Source organism: Phocoena sinus, chromosome 16 (assembly GCF_008692025.1).
Source record: "Phocoena sinus isolate mPhoSin1 chromosome 16, mPhoSin1.pri, whole genome shotgun sequence".
In the NCBI taxonomy this organism is placed as follows: Eukaryota; Metazoa; Chordata; class Mammalia; order Artiodactyla; family Phocoenidae; genus Phocoena; species Phocoena sinus.
This window is the reverse complement of record NC_045778.1, coordinates 7,775,186-7,796,965: the sequence shown is the minus strand read 5'-3', so window position 1 is coordinate 7,796,965 and position 21,780 is coordinate 7,775,186. Positions and strand designations below refer to the sequence as shown.

Here is a 21,780-nt window from a genome sequence, read left to right as displayed (position 1 = left end):
CTCCGCTTCCCTCCTGTCACCCGGAGGAGTTGTTTTACAAAGAGGGGAACTTGAAATTACTGAGGAGAAGGAGTAATTCGCCAGCACATCTTAAAAAAAACCTCTTCTTCCCCTGCAGCTGACTGACTGCACCGCCCTTGGAAACTCTTCCCTCAACCCTCCCCACCAACACCCCCGCCCTAGAAACAAGACAGACTGGGGTTGATCTCACTTGTACAAATGAAGACGATACTAAAAGAAAGAGCACTGGAGAAAGACACATGTTAACAGGCCACTTCCATAAAGTTTAAAAACATGAATCAATAATTGATCAATGTATTGCCTACTGAACATATGCACATAATCCAAGTCTGCGGAAATGCACGGAAATGAGGCATCAAATTCAAGATCCTGCAGGGGAGGGAGGGGCTCACAGTAATTCCCACATGTATGGTTTTGTCTTTTTTAAGTGGGCAGTAGCTTATTCCTTAAGTGCCTGGTGGAGGTACACGAATGTTCAATACAGTCTTCTTTACACCTCCTTGTGAATCTAAAAAAGATCCTAAGTGAAATACTGGTGAAGACTTCAGAGACAGACGGTGCCACTGGGCTTCCTGGGGCACCAGTACCACCCCGCACCACCAAGTCCCGGTTGGTTAGGCTGGGGTCCAAGGTGACCACTCCGCTGCCCGCTTCCCAGCCCTCATGCCCTCAGTTTCCTGATCTGCAAGTAAGGATCAGAGAACTTAAACTAAAGCACCACGCTCAGGTGCTCAGGGGTAACACCGGAGTCTCAAGAGTGTTTTTCCCTCATTAGACAGTAACAGTGAGAGGTGAAAGTACAGGAAAAGAAAAGTATGTGCAGCTTCTTAATTTTGCCTGGAAATCTCTACCTTTTGACATAGCTCATGGTAGCTTTTCCCCATGTGTTCCTGGTCATCTTTTTATTATACAGGACAATCCTTGCTTTGTAAATACTCTATTATGCTGGTTTGTTTGGTTATGAAAAAGAAATTACAGCTATTCTCCTGACTGAAGTGTCACCCTGCCTGGAAAGTCAGGGAAACGCTCTGCTTCCGGGTCACTCAAGGGTGTTATTCTTGAATGAACTTGTCGGCCAGAGTTGGAGATGTGTTTGAGGTTTTACCACCAAAGGCCTAGAGAGAAGAACCTTTCCTTCTCTCTTTATTGACTTCTTGCAACTACGCTAAGGCTGGGTTGTCCTTAGGGGCCCTACATGGGGGTTAAACAGCCACTTGAAAAGTGTCACCACTGCCACCTGGTGCTGCAGGCCTTCAGTGGACTATTGCCACTGACATGTATTTTGGACGCTTGGCTTGGCTAAAATGGGCTCCCCCTTGTGATATTTTTCCAATTTCATACTGAAAGGAAAAGAGAAAATAATAGTTTGGACTATATAGTGATTTATATTTTTTCTAAGGTTTATATGTCTTATTTTATCCTCACATTTCCATAAAGTAACTCCTTTTTTACATATTAGAAACTGTCAAACATGGAAGCAATATGCTCAAGGTCACTTGGGATCAGAACCCAAGCCTCCCAGCTCCCCATCTGCCTTCTTCTCACTAAACCGCACTGAACTCAGCAGGACTGAATCTAGAACCCAGCTCACCTACGTTTCCAATTTAATCCACCCTGCTGAGTGTGTGCAGAACACGGGGGTCGTGAGCAATGAAAGTGGATTTGAGATGTTACCTTGGAAATACAGATTCAATTAACATAACCCCTGTTCACCCTGTCTCGATTTTGCATTCGTATCACATGCCTCTTTGAACCTGTCAAAACGGCTTACACATTTTATTCCTTCATGAACACCTATGCAAGGCAAGAAAAGTGGCTAGAAATCAGAAGGGCAAGAAACCAAATGAAAGAAATCAAAAGAGGGAAGCATCCAAGAGAGAATGAGAGTGAACAAAAATAGGAGAGCCTGCTTCACTGCAATGTTTTAAGGTCTGTTCAACGCGCAGGCATTTGCAATTTTAGACATTCCACGTCTGCACTTGGACCCGCCTGGGACCTAGGCCAAGGTAGTGACAGCAGCACCCAGGCAGGTCTCTAGAACTGGCTTCAACCTGAAGGAGGCCCACTCAAACAAAGCACAGAGGCAAGAGTATGGGTTTAGAAGACAGATCAGAGATAGAATGCTAGTAACCTCCCAAGTTATTACCCGAAACTCAGTTTCTTCAAGTAAAAGTGGGGATAATAGCACTTCTTGTGTCACGGACTCAGAGCCGCTGCAGGTCAATCTCAGGACAGTGTTTAGTTCTCCATAAATGGCACCTGTAGACTTTTATTTTTGATCATCACTGTCCTTCGTCATCATTACTGAACATAATTAAGAGTTTTTAGCTGCCTGTTTGATTCTGCTGCTCAGTAAATGCACAGTTATCACATGCACTTTTCTCTAACCAATAGCCATACAGACCTGGGGGAGGCTCTGACAGCCAGTCAATATGGAAACCACTTTCTCTAGCTTGCCTTAAGGTTAAGTATCTTCTTTCCTATGAAAAAAGGAAAAGTTATTCAGTCAGAGACTCAGCGTTTCAGCTGCTACTATGAAAGCATGCCCAAGGAAGCTAGTAAATAAGTTTTGCAAGAAAACATATGCTTTTATTCACATCCTAGAAAGCTCTTCCTTTTCCATCTAATATGGCTTCACATCAGCACCAGAACAATAGAGAGTAAAGATGCAATGAGCACCCGTTACATATGGATACGTAAATGCAAGGCGGACCTGCAGCCTTTACCGTGAGGCCTCCTGCCTGTACTTCACCTGAGGCTGGGATTAAGTGGTGGCCACTGACCGCCCTGAGGCCCAGAAGGCAGAACCAAGAAACAGCCAAACGTAGGCAAACTAAGGAAGGGGAAGGCCAACCACAGTGCCCTGGTCCAGCTGACACCTCAGAAACTTGTTCCCGTCTCGCTGTCTGTTATCCCATTTCACTTACCTGGCCACCCCTGAAATACAACCCCCGCCTCCCCATACGCAAGGCCCAGCAAGCAGATAACCAGGAAGAAATATCCCAACGACCTCTAAGGAGTAATCATGCCAATCTCCATGCATCTCCTGAAGCTAGTCTACAGAGGGACAGTTCTTGAAACACTCTGCACAGAGAGCTTCGGGCGATCAGGCGGAGAGACTTACAATGGTCCTGTCTAATGTCTCCATTCTCTTCCATTATTTCCTCAAGCATAAGGATCTGTGGGAGCCACCTCAGTACACTCAGTCCCCATCTCCCTGCTGCCTATGAGCTCATGTTTTATTCATTCTCATAAGTGGCAGCCAGCACAGCACCCAACACCTACTTCTTACTCAGTACATGTTTGGAGGAATAAATAAAATTAACCTTAATATAACCCAAAATTACTGGGAACACTGAAGAACGCTGATGTGAACTAGAAAGTAGGACTTCCCAAAAATGATCCCAAACCTTCGCCTCCTCCAAACAGCAAATTCACATTAAAAACTGTAGGATCTGACTTCCCTGGTGGTCCAGTGGTTAAGAATCCGCCTTCCAATGCAAGGGATGCAGGTTAAATCCCTGGTCAGGAAACTAAGATCCCACATGCTGTGGGGCAACTAAGCCCGTGCGCCACAACTAGAGAGCCTGCGCACTGCGACTACCGAGCCCGTGCACCCTGGAGTCACGGGCCACAACTAGAGAAGCCCACGTGCTGCAACGAAGATCCTGCGTGCCGCAACTAAGACCTGATGCGGCCAAAAAAACCAAAAAACAAAAAACTGTAGGATCATTTTATTACCCAAACAAGCGGGGACCTGTTTTTGTCACTTACCTTGAGAGACTCATAATGGTCTTGTCTAATATCTTCATATTCTTCCATGATCTCCTCAAAGTACTCATCTTTTAGATTCTCATCTAACAGTTGAGAACACTGAAAATGCAAGATCAAAGTTCAATAACCATAGAGGAGCGAAAGAAGATAAAACATGAGTAATACTGGTCAGTCCTAGGGTCATCTCCTTCAGGAAGCCTTCCCATACTAACATCATTTCCTCTCCCTTCACCAGTTGTGCTAATGCCTGCCTGGCTTTACAGTAAAGGGTTAACTCAGCAGGCCTGGGATGCTCCAATGTTGCATGTTACAAAGAAGAGACTGGACTTTGACCGCTCCTGGGAGATAAACTCTAAGCCCCCAGAATATCCTGCCTGATAAAGAATGTCTTTGTCTACCTGGGGCCTCAGGCCATCCCAGAAAGTTTATGCTAACAATGTGAATTATGGGGGAACTTGGCTTACGTGCTATCTAACCTCTGGAGGGGTTGAAGCCTGAGAACCCCCTAAGGTACTCAGACAGGTCAGACAGGTGAGCCCTGCCTATGTGACTGGCTTCCAATAAAAGCCCAAGACACTAGGGCTCAGGTGAGCGTCCCTGGTTGGCAACACTCCATACATGCTGTCACACATCATTAGTGGAAGAATTAAGCTCTGTCTGTATGACTCTGAGGGGAGAGACACCCGGATGCTGGTGCCTGGCCTTTTCTAGATTCCACTCAATTTTAATCTGTATCCTTTCATGGTTATAAACCGTGATTGTGAGTATAAAAGTGTTTCTGAGTTCTGTGAATCCTAGCAAATCACTGAAACTGGGGGTGGTCTTGGGGCCCCAAAACACACTGGTTAGGTACCCCCTCTTCAGGGTTTCAAAGATACTCTGTTCATCTCTCCATCACTGCATTTACCACAGGCTTCCAGCATCTGCCTAGGCATCTACCTCCCTGACTAGAGGACAGGCCCTGTGAGGGTAGGATTGCACCTTAACCACCTTTGTGCCCCTGGCTTCTAACGTGGGGCCCGGCACATAGAAGGTGCATCCTCACAAATGTTTGCTGATGGAATAAGGCTGATCTTCACAGTCAACCATGAGCTTGTGCTAAAATAAGAAAGGAAACTGATCATCTGAGAAAAGTGAGGCTACTCAGTAAACTGTAAAACTAGAATCAGCTAAATAGTATTTATGACTATGATTACCAAATAGGTAGAATAGCTGCCACCAAAGCTCAAAATAAAATCACAAAGGAAGAGGAAATGGCTGCTGCTGTTCACATCAGTTCCAAGATCACAGCACTGTCCCAACCCTGCATCCTCCAGCAGGATTTTCTAACACACAAAAAGGCAGGGAAGTTCAATACCATTATCTGAAATGGAGGAAGTTCGGCTGGATGATGGCTAAAGTGCCCATCAGCTTTAAATGTCTATAATTCTGTGTGAATTGTCTAAGTATCTCTAATAAAAATCCAATCAGCTGTGAGTTAGTATAAAACCAAATCACTTTATTAAGAAATATAATCAGTAAAGGCCATTGTGATAAGCCTAAAAACAGGCTCCCAAATGGTATGCATACTAGAGTAATTCCCAGTCTTATGTGAACCTCACCTCAATGGAGTCCTCACTTAGGAAATCCAGCAGAGCTCATAAAAACAAGAAAGGATGTCTACTCCTGAGCTCCCCCAAAGTACATGCAATCACTGTTTTAAAACACTGTTGCGTTCTGCTAGAATTTAAACTCTGAGAAAGTAACCCCCCGATTTCCAGAACTTGACAGCATCCAACACAGGAACTACTGGGTAAATGGAAGGGGTTGCTGCTGTTGGCTGGTCCCTTCCACACCCCCTGTGGAGCTCCTGCTGCCAGAGCTGCGGTGACAGGCCCCTCCCTGCCCAGGCTGACTTGCTCAATGGAAACAAGCTCATGGCCAATTATATGGGCTAATCTATGTGGTCCTTCCATCACAAAACCAGAGTCCATCCTGTGTTTTCTTGCCAACCATCAGACATAGAACTTTTCCTTTTTTTCTTTCTCACGGCAAATTGCAGCACAATTTACGGTGGGAATATGCTGAAAATTTATTTTCTAATTTAAAGAGGACTGAATATTCACATCTTGTTTTTTATTTTTTTTTAAAAAAAGGAAAGAAAGTAAGGGGGCATCCATCATCCGGTCTAAATCTCCAACTATTATGTATGTAATTGCCACATTTTGGAACCTTTCAAATAAATACATGAGACAGTAGCTAGAGTGTGAACCTGCGTCATGATCACTGCAGTGAGATCAAAAGACTCTGAACCATCAATCAATCTAAACAAATCAACCTAAACAAACTGTACCACTGACTCCTGAAATGTGTCACTGGCAATTACCCAAACGATTTGCCATCATACTTATGTCTGAGTAATTTCAAAAGGTGGCTGTTTCTTTGTATATGAGAAGAGCCAACTACTGTCGACTGCTTGGCTGGACCAAACGGTAAAAGGCACAGACACCCACGCCTCATCCTCTGCTGGCTTCCAGCTGGGTCCACGGGGCTTTAGCTCTTCCAGACAGTGGAGGAGTGTCCTCGGAAGAGAATCAAGGGACCAAGTCATTCCCAGCTAAAGTCTTCCCCAACCTGTGGGGTCAGTGTTACCACTGCGCATGCAAACGGGACCAACGACTGGTCTCCAAACAGGAAACGTTCACAGTCATTCATTAGCATTTGAAAACAGGAATAAGCCTTAAAGAGAGGCTCACTGGTTACTCAACCATGGACCTGACATAACCTCTTTACGAAACACTATCCAAATATAAGATCCAAAAAATTGTTTTTAAATTGAGTTGTAGAAATGTAGTTTATTTGCACGTTAGTCTATCTCAATGGCAATTTAAATAACTGCAATTTTATGACTCCAGCCCGATTTAATTTTATCCTTCTTAATAAAGGAGACATTAAATATTAATGGAAACAAGTTTAACTAATGCCTCACAGAGTAAGAGCACCTGCATTCAAATCCACACCTGTTGCTTCAGGGATGTGTGGCCTCAAGAGTTACTAATCTCTTCGTTCCTGTTTCCTCACCTCTAAAATGGGGATAATGAAAGTATCTACCTCATGAGGATAAAATAAAAAATCCATGTGAAGAACTTAGCACAGTGCTGGGTACACTATAAATATTTAATAATGTTAGCGATTATTGTATAATTTTCATATAAGTAAATTCAAAGATCTGAAAGAATTCCTTTGGAAAATGGCTCAGGAAATGGGTCGCCCTGGTCCAGGCTGCGTGACAGTGCCTGGTAGTGTCACAAGTCACCAGGCCCCTCGCCTGCAAATGTGAAGGTTGGACTAGATTAATGGTGCTTAAATTGCGCTCTTTCAATGAGAACCAGGAATGGGATGAGGGGTGGAAGGGGCTGCTCTTCTTTGTATTCTACTGAGTTTTCAGGGGAGACATCACTTGCAAACAAGGTTTCTGTGGCTAAAACAAACTTGGAAACCACTGGACCACATGGTCACTCAGATTCCCACAACGTATTATATCCCATTATTCAGTGAAAATAATGAAACACATAACAAGAGACGATGTTAGGCTTCACTGATGGAGAAAAGCAGGAAAAACCACTTAGGTAAGTTCTTTACTATATTTACCGAATTCTGTGTTTTCAACATATATCTGTGAATGCTTTTCTGCCCTTGGGTAGGGTCAGCTGGCCCATTCCAGATTAAACGTTTTTCTACCTGGAAATGGGTCATTAAAAAAAATTCTACATTCCTTACTACTCAGCCATTAAAAAAGAACAAAATAATGCCATTTGCAGAAATATGGATGGACCAAGAGATTTTCATACTGAGTGAAGTAAATCAGAAGGAGAAAGACAAATTCCATATGATATCACCTATATGTGGAATCTAAAATAGGACACAAATGAACTTATCTATCAAACAAAAACAGAATCATGGACATACAGAACAGACTGGTGTTTGCCAAGGGGGAGGGGGTTAGAAGATGTAAGCTTTTATACAGAGGATAGACAACAGAGTCGTACTGTATAGCACAGAGAACTGTATTCAATGTCCCATATTCAATAATGAAAAAAAAAATCAGGCTCCCTGACTTCAGACTATCCTACAAAGCTACAGTAATCAAGACAGTATGGTACTGGCACAAAAACAGAAATATAGATCAATGGAACAGGATAGAAAGCCCAGAGATAAATCCACGCACATATGGTCACCTTAACTTTGATAAAGGAGGCAGGAATGTACAGTGGAGGAAAAACAGCCTCTTCAATAAGCGGTGCTGGGAAAACTGGACAGCTACATGTAAAAGTATGAAATTAGAACACTCCCTAACACCACTCACAAAAATAAACTCAAAATGGATTAAAGACCTAAATGTAAGGCCAGACACTATCAAACTCTTAGAGGAAAACATAGGCAGAACACTCTGACATAAATCACAACAAGATCCTTTTTGACCCACTTCAAGAGAAACGGAAATAAAAACAAAAATAAACAAATGAGACCTAATGAAACTTCAAAGTTTTTGCATAGCAAAGGAAACCATAAATAAGACAAAGACAACCTTCAGAATGGGAGAAAATATTTGCAAATGAAGCAACTGACAAAGGATTAATCTTCAAAATTTACAAGCAGCTCATGCAGCTCAATATCAGAAAAACAAACAACTCAATCCAAAAATGGGCAGAAGACCTAAATAGACATTTCTCCAAAGAAGATATACAGATTGCCAACAAACACATGAATGAATGCTCAACATCATTAATCATTAGAGAAATGCAAATCAAAACTACAATGAGGGGGCTTCCCTGGTGGCGCAGTGGTTGAGAGTCCGCCTGCCGATGCAGGGGACACAGGTTCGTGCCCCGGTCCGGGAAGATTCCACATGCCGCGGAGCGGCTGGGCCCATGAGCCATGGCTGCTGAGCCTGCGCGTCCGGAGCCCGTGCTCCGCAACGGGAGAGGCCACAACAGTGAGAGGCCCGCGTACCGCAAAAAACAAAACAAAAAAAGAGATGAATGGATAAAGAAAATGTGGCACATATATACAATGGAATATTACTCATAAAAAGAAACGAAATTGAGTTATTTGTAGTGAGGTGGAGGTACCTAGAGTCTGTCATACACAGTGAAGTAAGTCGAAAGAGAAAAACAAATACCATATGCTAACACACATATGTGGAATCTAATAAAAAAAAAAAGTCATGAAGAACCTAGGGGCAAGACAAGAATAAAGACACAGACCTACTAGAGAATGGACTTGAGGATAAGGGGAGGGGGAGGGGTAAGCTGGGACGAAGTGAGAGAGTGGCACAGACATATATACACTATCAAATGTAAAATACATAGCTAGTGAGAAGCAGCCACATAGCACAGGGAGATCAGCTCAGTGGTTTGTGACCACCTAGAGGGGTCGGATAGGGAGGGAAGGAGGGAGATGCAAGAGGGAAGAGATATGGGAACATATGTATATGTATAACTGATTCATTTTGTTATAAAGCAGAAACTAACACACCATTGTAAAGCAATTATACTCCAATAAACATGTTAAAAATATATTAAATAATGCAAAAGATTATTAAAAATAATGCATATATATGCATAACTGAATTACTCTGCTATACAGCAGAAACTAACACAACGTTGTAAAAAAACTATACTTCAAATAAAATTGATTAAAAATTTTTGCATTCCTTTAATCTCTGGCACAGAGTTAAGAAGTGCCCATTCATGTTTGTAAATATTTGTCAATGGCTGAAATCTCTCTCTGGGTTGGTGTCAAGGTCCAAGTGTCCTGGCACCCTTCCTATTACTCAGGCCAGCACTGCTGCAGCTGGCTCGGGGGTGGTGCCGGAAAACACAGGACACACACACCCGTCCTCCTTCCGGCAATGCACACACCCGCAGTGACCACGACACGAGCCCAAGGCTATTTTTTCACATTTCTCTAGTACAATTCAACAGAAGATCAGCTCTGTGCTTTGTGACCACCTGGAGGGGTGGGATAGGGAGGGTAGGAGGGAGGGAGAGGCAAGAGGGAAGAGCTATGGAAACATATGTATATATATAACTGATTGATTTTGTTGTAAATCAGAAACAAACACACCATTGTAAAGCAATTATACTCCAATAAAAATGTTAAAAACAAAAACCAATAGAAGGTTTTGGGCAATACCCTCAACTCACAGCCCTCTGTGTTGTCCCTTCAACGCAGCTATAACCTTCAGCGCACTCTGTTGCCGCTACACAGGAGCTCTGACTAACTCTCACCGCTCTGTTTGCTCCTTCAGAGCACCTCTAATTCTAAGCGCTCTCAGTTGCCCCTCACAGCAGCTGTAAACCTCAGCGAGCTCTGTTGCCCCTTCACAGCAGCTCTCTCAGCGCCCTGTGTTGCCACTTCAACGCAGCTCTAATTCTCAGCACTCTTTACTGCCCCTTCACAGCAGCTCTAACTCAGGGCTCTCTGTTGCCCCTTCACAGCAGCTCCAAATCTCAGCGCTGTGTGTTGCCCCTTCACAACAGCTGTAACTCTCACCACTCTCTGTTTCTGCTTCACAGCAGCCCTGACTCTCTACGCTCTCTGTTGTCCCTTCACAGCGGCTCTAACTCTCAGAGCGCTCTGTTGCCCCTTCACAGCAGCTCTAACACTCAGCCCTCTCTGTTGTCCGTTTACAGCAGCTCTGACTAAATCTCAGCGCTCTCTGTTTCCCCTTCACAACAGCTCTATCTCTCAGCGCTCTGTGTTTCCCTTTCAACGCAGCTCTAATTCTCAGCGATCTCTGGTGCCCCTTCACAGGAGCTCTAATTCTCACCGCTCTGTTTGCTCCTTCAGAGCAGTTCTAATTCTTAGCGCTCTTAGTTGCCATTTACTGCAGCTGTAAACCTCAGAGCTCTCTGTTGCCCCTTCAACGCAGCTCTAAACCTCAGCGAGCTCTGTTGCCCCTTCAACGCAGCTCTAACTCTCAGCACTCTCTGTTGCCCCTTCAGTGCAATTCTGACCAAATCTCAGCGCTCTGTGTTGCCCCGTCACAGAATCTCTCTCAGCGCTCTCTGTTGCCCCTTCACAGCAGCTCTAACTCTCAGCGCTTTCTGTTGACCCTTCAGAGCAGCTGTGACTAATTCTTGCCCCTTCACTGCAGCTCTAAATCTCACTGCTCTGTTGCCCCTTCAGAGCAGTTTTGACTACATCTCAGCGCTCTGTGTTGCCCCTTCAACGCAGTTCTATCTCTCACCTCTGTCTGTCACCCAGTCTCAACATCTCTAACTACCTCTCACCGCTATCTGTTGCCCCTTCACAACAGCTATAACTCTCAGCCCTCTCTGTTGCCCCTTAATAGCAGATCTGACTAAATCTCAGCGCTTTCTATTGCCCCTTCAGATCAGCTCTAACTCTCAGCGCTCTCTGTTGCCCCTTCACAGCAGCTCTCTCAGCGCCCTGTGTTGACCCTTCAACGCAGCTCTAATTCTCAGCACTTTCTTTATTGCCCCTTCACAGCAGCTCTAACTCTCAGCGCTCTGTTTCCCTTTCACAGCATCCCTGACTATCAGCGCTACTGTTGCCTCTTCAGAGCAGCTGTGACTACATCTCAGCACTTTCTGTTGGCCCTTCTCAGCAGCTCTAACTATGCTCGCTCACTGTTTCCTCTTCACAGCAGCTCTATCTCTCAGCGCTCTCTGTTGCCCCTTCATAGGCGCTCTAACTCTCAGCTCTCTCTGTTTTCCCTTCACAGGAGCTCTGAAACAACGCAAGGCCCACACTTACCACCACCACGCTCTTAGATGCGTCCAGGACGTGGATCACAGGCGCGCTGTATCTTGGGGCTATTTTAACTGCTGTGTGGGTTCTGAAAAGAGGTGTCAGGGAGAAAAACACATCCGTCAGGGCTGACAGTTCCTACACAAGTCTTGTTCAGAACCATTAGAGATAATGTGATTCTACAGTGCTTTCCAGAGAAAGATTTCAAGGTACTTATAAATATTGAACTCCAAATTTTCCTTGGAAAATGAGAATGACTTTCTCCCCACCCTAAGAGGGGGAAGCCAAGGGGGAAAAGGCATGGATTTTTGGCCCAGACTACAAAGAAGCCTAGGAGAAAATGAGAAGGATGATGTCCTCAGCTCTCTGTACTAGCAGCCTGTCTGAAGTAAGTGAACTGACCGGCCCGGGCACAGCACTTTGCTGTCATAAAGGTCAAGTGGAGTTTCTTCCTGCAGATGAGCTGGGCCTCCAGCCAGGAGCCCTGGAGAACCAGACACTGGCAGGAGCCACGGGTCACCACTCCCCAGCTGCTGCTCCCTGCCCCCGGGAGACACCAACACCTCTCCACCCCAAGCCCACCTTGTACTTGTAGGAAGGAGCCTTGGACCGTAAATAAATTCAACACAAAGTAACACAGAGAGGCCAAAGCAACAATATCTTATCCTAACATTAGCTCAGCCCCAAATCCCTTTTGCCAAACTTGAAAATGTCAGTTCTGAGGAAGAAACACCCTTTAATCCTTAAAATTACCTAATTTTACCGCAAAATTGCCCTCTGATTGCTGAATGTTTATAGCAATAGCATAGGCTGCACATCTGCTATTTCATTACGGAACATAACATATTAAAGTGAGAACAGAAAATGTATACACCCTCCGCTATTGTAGTTAAACCAAGACCCTGAAGCTGGGACAGAAGTGTGGACTTTGCCACAATTCCACATAAAAGGGTGACAACAGTAGTTTCCACAAGATGGACAGTGTTCCCAGTCTTTTCTCCTCCTTCCTTCCCCCTTAAAGTAGCAGCAGCTTTTCCCAAGTCAGATACTTTCATATTCTTTCTCCTCAACTAAAATGTATTTTCATTTGGAAAGATGTCCAGAATATGCTACTTTATGAGGAAAAACTAAAGTAGCAAAACAGTATGTTTAATACAATTTTATTTAAAAAAGAAACAAAACAGGGTTTCCCTGGTGGCACAGTGGTTAAGAATCTGCCTGCCAATGCAGGGGACACAGATTCGAGCCCCAGTCCAGGAAGATCCCACATGTTGCGGAGCAACTAAGCCCGTGCGCCACAACTACTGAGCCCGCGTGCCACAAATACTGAAGCCTGCACGCCAAGAGCCCATGCTCCGCAACAAGAGAAGCCACCGCAGTGAGAAGCCCATGCACCACAACGAAGAGTAGCCCCCGCTCGCCACAAGTAGAGAAATCCTGCACACAGCAACGAAGACCCAATGCAGCCAAAAATAAACAAAACACTACCACCCTCAACCTGCCCCAACCAACCAACTTGTATGTAAGTGTCTGTATATTTAGAAAACACAGAGAAACAGACATCAAAGAGTCAGCACTGGTTATACGGAGGTTAGAACTGGGACTGAAAGTGGGAAGGGAGAGACTAAATTTTACTTTCCATTCCTCTGAATTGTTTGACATGTTCTAATAAGTGTGGATTATTGAGGTAATTTTTAAAAACCAAGAGAATATTAAAGGTACATTATTTGTGTAAGTGTGTTTTTAAGAGACTTCTAAGGGAAGGCTCTAAAGACTTATTCATAATGAGACAAACAAGACCTCTAACATTTCACCTGTCCCCTTTCTAAGCATATTTCTGTGCATAAACAGGAAGCAAAGGACTAAAGCCATAATCCACCAGAACTGGGCTGTGAGATGGAATTTGAGGCCTAGGCCAGTTAGCGCAGGAGATGCCTTCTGGACTGGGAGGCCCACCAGCAGGGGGAGCTGCATCTCGGCCCTGGAGCAGCCTAATGAACACCACTGACTCCTCAGGACCTGTTTTGTGCCTATTGTGTGTTTGGGGGACCGAAGATTCTGAAAATATCTTGGGTAGTCTATGAGGGGGTGAAAATTTTCAAACAGTAGGAAAAGTTATAAACAAGATGTTGCTTCCAGTTTCAAAACACAAGTTAGACTCTGTATGCGTCCTCTTCCTCAGATGCCTCCTTAGTAACTTGAGACACACAAATATACCTCAGTCTTTCTTCTGCATGAAGTTCCCCCAGGAAACAATGTTTTAAGCCTGACGTAACTTCAGTGACATTTCTTTTAAAGACAGCCAGTAAAATTTACAATGTTTAAATCAATATAATTGATATTTAGTAAGTATCCAAGGGTTCTCAGTGTAATTCTGGCCATTCTCTCTTTGATGATCTCCTGGGAAAGGGAACTGAGAAGAAATGGATGGATTTCATGATTTAAAAAGACAAAACAAAACAAATCAAAGTGCTCCTTTCCAACGCAAACACTGCCCAAGCTGGATGAGCACAGGTATGAAATTTGAGCTTGCCCAGCTATCAGAGTGCTTCCGGGGACTTCCCTGGCAGTCCAGTGGTTAAGACTCTGCGCTTCCACTGCAGAGGGTGAGGGTTCCCTCCCTGGTCGGGAAACTAATATCCCCCATGCCGCGCAGTGCAGCCAAAATAAACAAACAAAATACCACATCAGGGCTTCCCTGGTGGCACAGTGGTTGAGAGTCCGCCTGCCGATGCAGGGGACACGGGTTCGTGCCCCGGTCCGGGAAGATCCCACATGCCGCAGAGCGGCTGGGCCCGTTGAGCCATGGCCGCTGAGCCTGCGCGTCCGGAACCTGTGCTCCACAACGAGAGAGGCCACAACAGTGAGAGGCCCGTGTACCGAAAAAAAAAAAAATTACCACATCAGGGCTTCCCTGGTAGCGCAGTGGTTGAGAGTCTGCCTGCCGATGCAGGGGACGCGGGTTCGTGCCCCGGTCTGGGAAGATCCCACATGCCACGGAGCGGCTGGGCCTGTGAGCCATGGCCGCTGAGCCTGCGCATCCGGAGCCTGTGCTCCGCAATGGGAGAGGCCACAACAGTGAGAGGCCCGCGGTACCGCAAAAAAAAAAAAAAAGAACAAGCACTCCAAGCACTTATTTCATGTCATACCTTATCTCAGAACTAGTGTTTTACATAAATGCAGCATAACCAAAACTTAAAATTTGATGAGAGAAAATGGGAAATAAGGATGGGAAAATTAAGATGGAATCAGGAGGGCTTCCCTGGTGGCGCTGTGGTTAAGAATCCGCCTGCCAATGCAGGGGACACGGGTTCGAGCCCTGGTCCAGGAAGATCCCACATGCCACAGAACTAAGCCCTTGCGCCACAACTACTGAGCCTGCGCTCTAGAGCCCGTGAGCCACAACTACTGAAGTCCTTGCACCTTGCACTTGCGCTCTAGAACCTGTGCTCCGCAACAAGAGAAGCCACTGCAATGAGAAGCCCACGCACCGCAACGAAGAGTAGGCCCCGCTCGCTGCAACTAGTAAAAGCCCGCACGCAGCAACAAAGACCCAACGCAGCCAAAAATAATAAATAAATTCAATAAATAAATTTATTTTTAAAAAAAGATGGAATCAGGAGTGAGATTAGCATGTAAAATTCATTCCTTGAAATCCTATACAGAGGAAAATATTATCAGTTATGTAATTCAGCACCTTACCTCATAGCAGTTAAAAAAACAAAACAAAACAGAAAACTCAGAAAATTACCTCCAGCTTTGAGCAATGTGACTTCCTGTTGAATTCTCCAAGTTTAAACTACACAAAAGATAATTGAAAAAGACACTTTGCAGTTATTGGCTTTAAACCAGTTAAAAATTGAGAGCTAACTGCGAGACTTGTGCCCTTGAGAAGTTCTGTAGCTAAAAGGGCCAGATTTCCATTAAAGTCATTTCTAGTTTGTGATACAAAACTATCTGTATTACAGACAGGAGAATATTCAGTTTTCTAGTCTCTTATAGCTACAGGTTAAAAAGGGCCATTCCAAGCAGATTTCTACCCATCTATGACCCCAAATCTGTATAACCCTTTCAGCCTCTCCAAGGATCCATCCTCAAGCCTCATTTCGTGTCTTGGGGGTACAGTTCTAATTCTCTCATGCTACCTACCTCAGGCCCCTGACGTTTGGAAAAGCCATGCTGCTATTCCCCTCACAGATCTGCTTTCATGAGAATTTGGAACTCCTGAGCCTCCATTTGCTCAAAAACAGCAAAGGAAAGAACTGGGCCTCTGCTGAGCCCTCCATAGGTCTGTAGGAGGTGACGATAAGCGTTCTCAGATGACTTCTGAGACATTCAAACTCCCGAATGCTTTCTAGCAAAGCTGACTCTCCTAGGGTAGAAGTCTTCTTACACAGATGCGAAAAGCACTAACCATAAAGAGATCGATAAATCAGACTTCATGAAAATGAAGAACTTTTGTTACCCAAAATACCACTAAGACAGCAAAAGGTAAGCCATATTGGAAAACTCTATTTGCAATATATATTTCTGATAAAGAGTCTTGTTTCCAATATAAAGAATGCATACAAATCAGTAAAAGAAAAAAAAAGGCAGAATACCTAATTTAAAAAAAAAAAGATTTAAAAAGCATATCCAAGTGGTCAATATACACATGAAAAGGTACTCAACATCATTAGTCAGTAGAGAAATACAAATGAAGACCTTAGCAAGATATTGTTACGCACACACTAAAATGGATAAAACGGAAAAGGGTGTGGAATAATTGGAAATCTCATAATTGCCGGTGGGAGTATAAATTAATACAATCACTTTAGAAAAAATATCTAATGCCGATGACCATATGCATATTCTGTGACCCAGCAAGTCTGCTTCAGGGCAGAAACACATACATAACAGCATTCTGTGTAATAGCCCCAAACTGGAAAAACCCAAATGTCCACCAACACTAGCATGGATAAATAAGCCAGAGGGCATAATACAATGCAATATTATACCACAATGGGAAAAAAAACAAAAACAAAAACACTACTGTAATAATGAGCTTAGGCCTTAAAGACATAATGTTGAGCGAGACACAGAAGAATGAACACATACAGTAGGATTCCACTTACACAAAGTCGAAATGCAGACAAAACCAAACTGTGGTGATAGAAGATAGCATGACTAGGTCGGGGGATCCAGTGAAGTTCCCAGAGTGTCATTAATGTTCTATTTCTTGATCTGGGGGTTACTACATGGGTGGTTTCATTTTTTAAAAAATTCATCAAGTTGTTTACCTGTGACTTGTGTACTTTTCTACATGAGTGCTATACTTAGCAAAAGTGCTTACTTAAATAAGAGGGCTGGACGAAGCAAGCCTCCACGTCTGAGATCTCACCCACTGTCAACACTTTAAAATGAAGGCAGAAGGGGGAATTTTACACTGACATTCCTGGAGGCTGCACGAGAATCTGTTTTTCAAAGGCTGCTCTTGCACCACAATGGAGACGGGGATGGTTACCTGGAAGCACCACTATTGGCTTTTATTTTCTAAATAATTTTTCAGAAACTGCAACAGGCATGGAAGAGAATAGAACCAGAAAAGCTCATCGAGAAACAAAACATCAGAGAGTTAAAGAGACCTTGGGAGGTCATGGGATCCAGATTTCTCTCTCCTTGGAGGAACACATTTAGTTTCCCAGATGATGAGAATAGATATTCTACAATAGCACTAAGACTGTGGGTGATATCTGATCTGATTAATTTTAACTTGATATACCAGGTTATAACTGGTATAGAGTCATAGCCATAAGAGTCCTTTATGGCTAAGTTTGCCAATGATGTATCCTAAGAGGTTAGTCATGTTACTTCCGGTTATTTTTTAAGAAACCTCTTTAATCTGGTGGCTCTTACTTGGTAAGAGATATAGTAGAATTAACTATTGGTAACATTCCAACTTGCACAAGTAGCAATATGTGGTTTCCTGGTATTGAATTCCCGAGTGCAGCGTCCACATAAAGTGGTTCTCATTTGGAAACCAGCATCACATTTACATAACTCATAACGCATTTCATTACATCTGCTCATTTAAGTATTTATTTATCCTCTTTTACAACGATGATTTTAAAAGGTCTTTCATTTTGACAATAATCTGTAGATTCCCTTACCATCCTCTTTGCTAAGCTAATGAATATTCACACTATAATCATCAATTACCCACAACCATGCTCACTGAAACCTCAGTTATCGATGGTTGGTCATATCCCTGGAGAACGATCTGCCAGTATCCTAGTGGGTAAGTCCTTCGTGGAAAAACAAACCTAGTTTTCTAACGTGAGCAACAACAGCCACACTACTGAGTCCTTCAAGTATGAAAAGTAATTAGTGGATACATGACATAGAACCCTGACTACTCATGAACATGGTCCATTCAGGTTATAAATGGAAGGATGGTCAATTTTATGTGCCCATTTGGGTAGGCCATGGTACCCAGTTTTTGGTCAAACAACAATCTAGATGTTTCTGTGAAGGTATTTTTTAGATATGATTAACATTTAAATCAGTAGGCTCTGAGTAAAGCAGATTGTCCTCCGTGTGGGTAGGCCTCATCCAATCAATTAAAGACCTTAAGAGAAAAGGCTGCAGTCGCCAGAGGAAGAAGGCCTTCTGCTTCCAGACTGCCTGTGGACTCAAGATACAACAGCAACTCTTGCCTGGCCTCCAGTCTGCCCACGTTCCCTGTAGATTTCAGACATACTTGCCCCCATATCGCATAAGCCAGCTCCTTAAAATCCATCACTCTCCCTCCCTTCCCCCACACCCCCTTGTATAGATACACACACGCGCGCGCACACACACACACACACACACACACGCACACACACGCACACACCCCTTACTGATCCTGTTTCTGTGGAGATCCCTAATACAAATGGCTTAACATACAGTTGTTTCCAGAGTGAAAGGAACTCTGGAATAGCTTTGTCCCACGTCTACTGTATATTGTATCAGAAAAGTAAACTGCATGCTTGTGTGACCATCAAGGTCAATGCTCCTCCTGGGCACTGCTCCCTGCCAAAGTGAACTACATGGGGCATAAGGAATGTGTCATGAGAAATCTAATATCCACGGAACTCTGCTCAACATTACGTAACAACCTAAATGGGAAAAGAATTTGAAAAAGAATGGATCTACGTGTATGTACAACTAAATCACTCTGCTGTACACCTGAAACTAACACAACATTGTTAATCAACTACACTCCAATATAAAATAAAAATTTTTTTTAAGTCTAATACCCATAATTAACATACCTCTCACCAAATATCATTATGATCGTGACCCCAGGAGAAATCCGACAAACTGAATAATAATCATGTGACCGAATTTGAACTTTCTCTTTAAATTATTTGACCTAAAGGTTCCCCAAAGGTCTCTCTTTCAGAAACAACTTCCCAAAGTGATCCTCTGATTCATTCTCTCTAGGTCAGCTTTCTATCTCAACTATTACAAGGTTGGAGTTTCTTCAAGAGAACTTGTAATTATTCAGTCAGATACCTGCTTCAAGACAGAGAGTGGGCTAAAGTTCAAGCAGTGTTTTTGTACCAAAAAACAGCTTCTCCACTCAGTTTGATTTCAAGAGGATAAGTGTTCGCTGGAAGTCTCAGGAACTGAATGGGAGGTGAGAAGATGAAGGAAAAGAGGACTGCAGGCCAAAGGAATCCAAAAACAGGGAGAGGGGGTAGATGACAGAGGAGTTTCCTGCAGCAGGCCCCCAAATGATTCTGGCTCTCGTGGTGTGAAGGCTGGAAAGTTCGTGTATTTATATGATAAGGAGCCAATGCACTATGCATAAGAAAAAAAGTCAGGTTTTATCACTGTTTTTAAACACTGGCATTTAAGAGAATTTAAGGGAAGCACAAAGCTCATTAGCATGACTTACCTCGAAGTGGTAGCTCCGCCAATCAACAACGGAATCTTTATAGATAATCTCTCCATTTCCTTAGCAACGAAAATCATTTCATCCAGGGAAGGAGTGATTAGTCCTGACAGGCCAATTATATCTATTATTTAAAAAAAGAGAAAAAAGGACAGTAAGAAGGAGGATGAGAGAAAAAGTATAAAGGCTCATTTTCAAAACTTTGTAATAAAGACCACAAGACAGAAGATAAGTTCCCAATTTCTAATTCTGAGGCTTCTTTTCTGACTGGGGTTTTCAATTTATTGTTTGCTTTCAGGAGTAAATATGATTTGCAACTTCACGTTGAATATGCTTGCCACAGTTTCGGGAAGCCACGCAATTGTTAGTTCATGATTTCCCAGACTCAACGTGTCACAGTGTCAGAAGAAACATAAAAGCAACTACACACAGAGGAAAAAAATCCAATAAAACTGTTCTCTATTTAAGAAGCCTGTCCCCATTCCCCTTCCTCATAGCTAGAGAGGAGTTTCATGGTTACCTGCTCACCCCTTCTACCTCCATTATAAACCGCAACAACAGCACCCCCAGGCAGAGCTAGCACTTGAATGTCTCAATGTCCCACCATCCCACATGGGCTGGGGCATGGCTATTCACTGATAGACAGACAATGGGAGGAAATGGTATTTACTGAAATGCCCAGGAGCACGGCTGCACAGTACCTGCTTTGTGGTCGAGAGCAGCTTTCAGTATCTTGTCACATGGAGTCATGACTCCTAAGTCAATAACTCTGGGGCACAGAAATGAGATGTGAGAAAAATTAATGAGAACCCATTGGGAAAAAGCTAGACGAACATTTTTATTTAGCCATTAAATACTGCTCTAACGTAAACTGGAATCACACTGAAAAGCTCACTAAATATCAACCACCAACTCATCGACGACTGCCATTAGGAACTGACCATGGGTCAGGGACTATGCTGAGCTTTTTTAAACACCTTTGCCGACTTAATCCACAGAGCATCTAATCCACCTATTTAAAGGAGACAATTCAATAATTTTTGGTAGAGGACACTATTATTTCCTAAGCTCTGGTAAAATATATGTAACACATCATTTGCCATTTTAACCTAAGTACAATTCAGCATCACTAATCAGTCAGTCGCAATGTTGTGCAACCATCACCAGCATTTATTTTCAAAACTCTTTCATCGCCCCAAAAGAAACTCTGTAATCCCTCAGCAACAATCCCTGATCGGCCCGTCCCAGCCCCTGGTAACCTCTACTCTACTTTCTGTCTCTATGAATTTGCCTAGTCTGGATATTTATACAAGTGGAATCATACATTATTTGTCCTTTTGTGTCTGGCTTATATCACTTAGCATAATGACTTCAGGGTTGCTCCACGTTGTAGCCTGTGTCAGAACTTCATTCCTTTTTAAGGCTGAATAATATTCCATTGTATGAATATGCCACATGGTGTTTATTCATCCATCTGTCAATGGACACCTGGGTTGTTTCCACTATGCTAAGCCTTCTGCATAAACAATCTTGTTTAACCCTCACAGGAACTCTACATGGAAGCACTACCATGGGGCCCATTTTCTGTGGTTTGTTTTCATATTTTACTTCATGCATTTATCCAAATATATACACTGGATGGATTAATACAAATGGCATTATTGCGTTAAAGAATATAAATATTTTTACGATGCTTGATTCATATTTTAAACTCGATTTTGAGGCAGGTTTTACCAATTAATACTCTCTATTTTTAAAATTCTTGAAAAGATGATTTTTACATTTTAATGAGGAAGGGCCCAGAGAAGTGTGGGCCCAGAAGTTAAGCATCTTGTCCAGTCAAACAACTTATAAGTAGCAGAGCTGAGGTTTGAACCAGGATCTGACACCAAAATCCATCTTCTTAGCCATGTAGGCCAATAAAGATGCTGGGTAAGTTCACTCAATAAATATCACCTGAACAGTATACCCTACATGGAAGCCAACTAGGAGGATAAGCAAGAAGAGGTCAGTTCCTGCACATGAAAAGCTGACTAGAAGGAATGTGGTGACTTAAGTTGAGGGAGAGGGAGACTGAATCAGAGAGCAGGTAACCACAAGAGATGGAGTGAGACTCAAAGGAAGAGCTGACCCTGGGCGGGCACATGAGAAGGGGGACGCAACTGGGAAGAGGAAGCCTGGAGCCTGTTACGCTCAGAGGACAGAGTAACACCAAGGAACTGTAACTCAGGGAGGAGACAGCTTTCTGGAACTCGGAGAAAATGGGACTTCTGCCCTTGAAAATGTTCTATAAACTACTCTTCTAG

General features: G+C 43.4%; 1 protein-coding gene across 6 annotated transcripts in view; it reads right to left on the bottom strand.

Moving 5' to 3' along the window:
* MTR (5-methyltetrahydrofolate-homocysteine methyltransferase) overlaps positions 1 to 21,780 on the bottom strand; it is a 117,743-nt gene that overhangs the window by 9,512 nt on the left and 86,451 nt on the right. For all 6 annotated transcript variants that reach the window (XM_032608645.1, XM_032608641.1, XM_032608642.1 and 3 more), the window contains 5 exons: positions 20,176 to 20,243; positions 19,478 to 19,598; positions 11,560 to 11,641; positions 3,796 to 3,894; positions 2,426 to 2,501 (listed from right to left, as the gene is read on the bottom strand). In XM_032608645.1, coding sequence (XP_032464536.1) covers positions 2,426 to 2,501; positions 3,796 to 3,894; positions 11,560 to 11,641; positions 19,478 to 19,598; positions 20,176 to 20,243 — 446 coding nt within the window. The remainder of the gene's footprint in view (positions 1 to 2,425; positions 2,502 to 3,795; positions 3,895 to 11,559; positions 11,642 to 19,477; positions 19,599 to 20,175; positions 20,244 to 21,780) is intronic.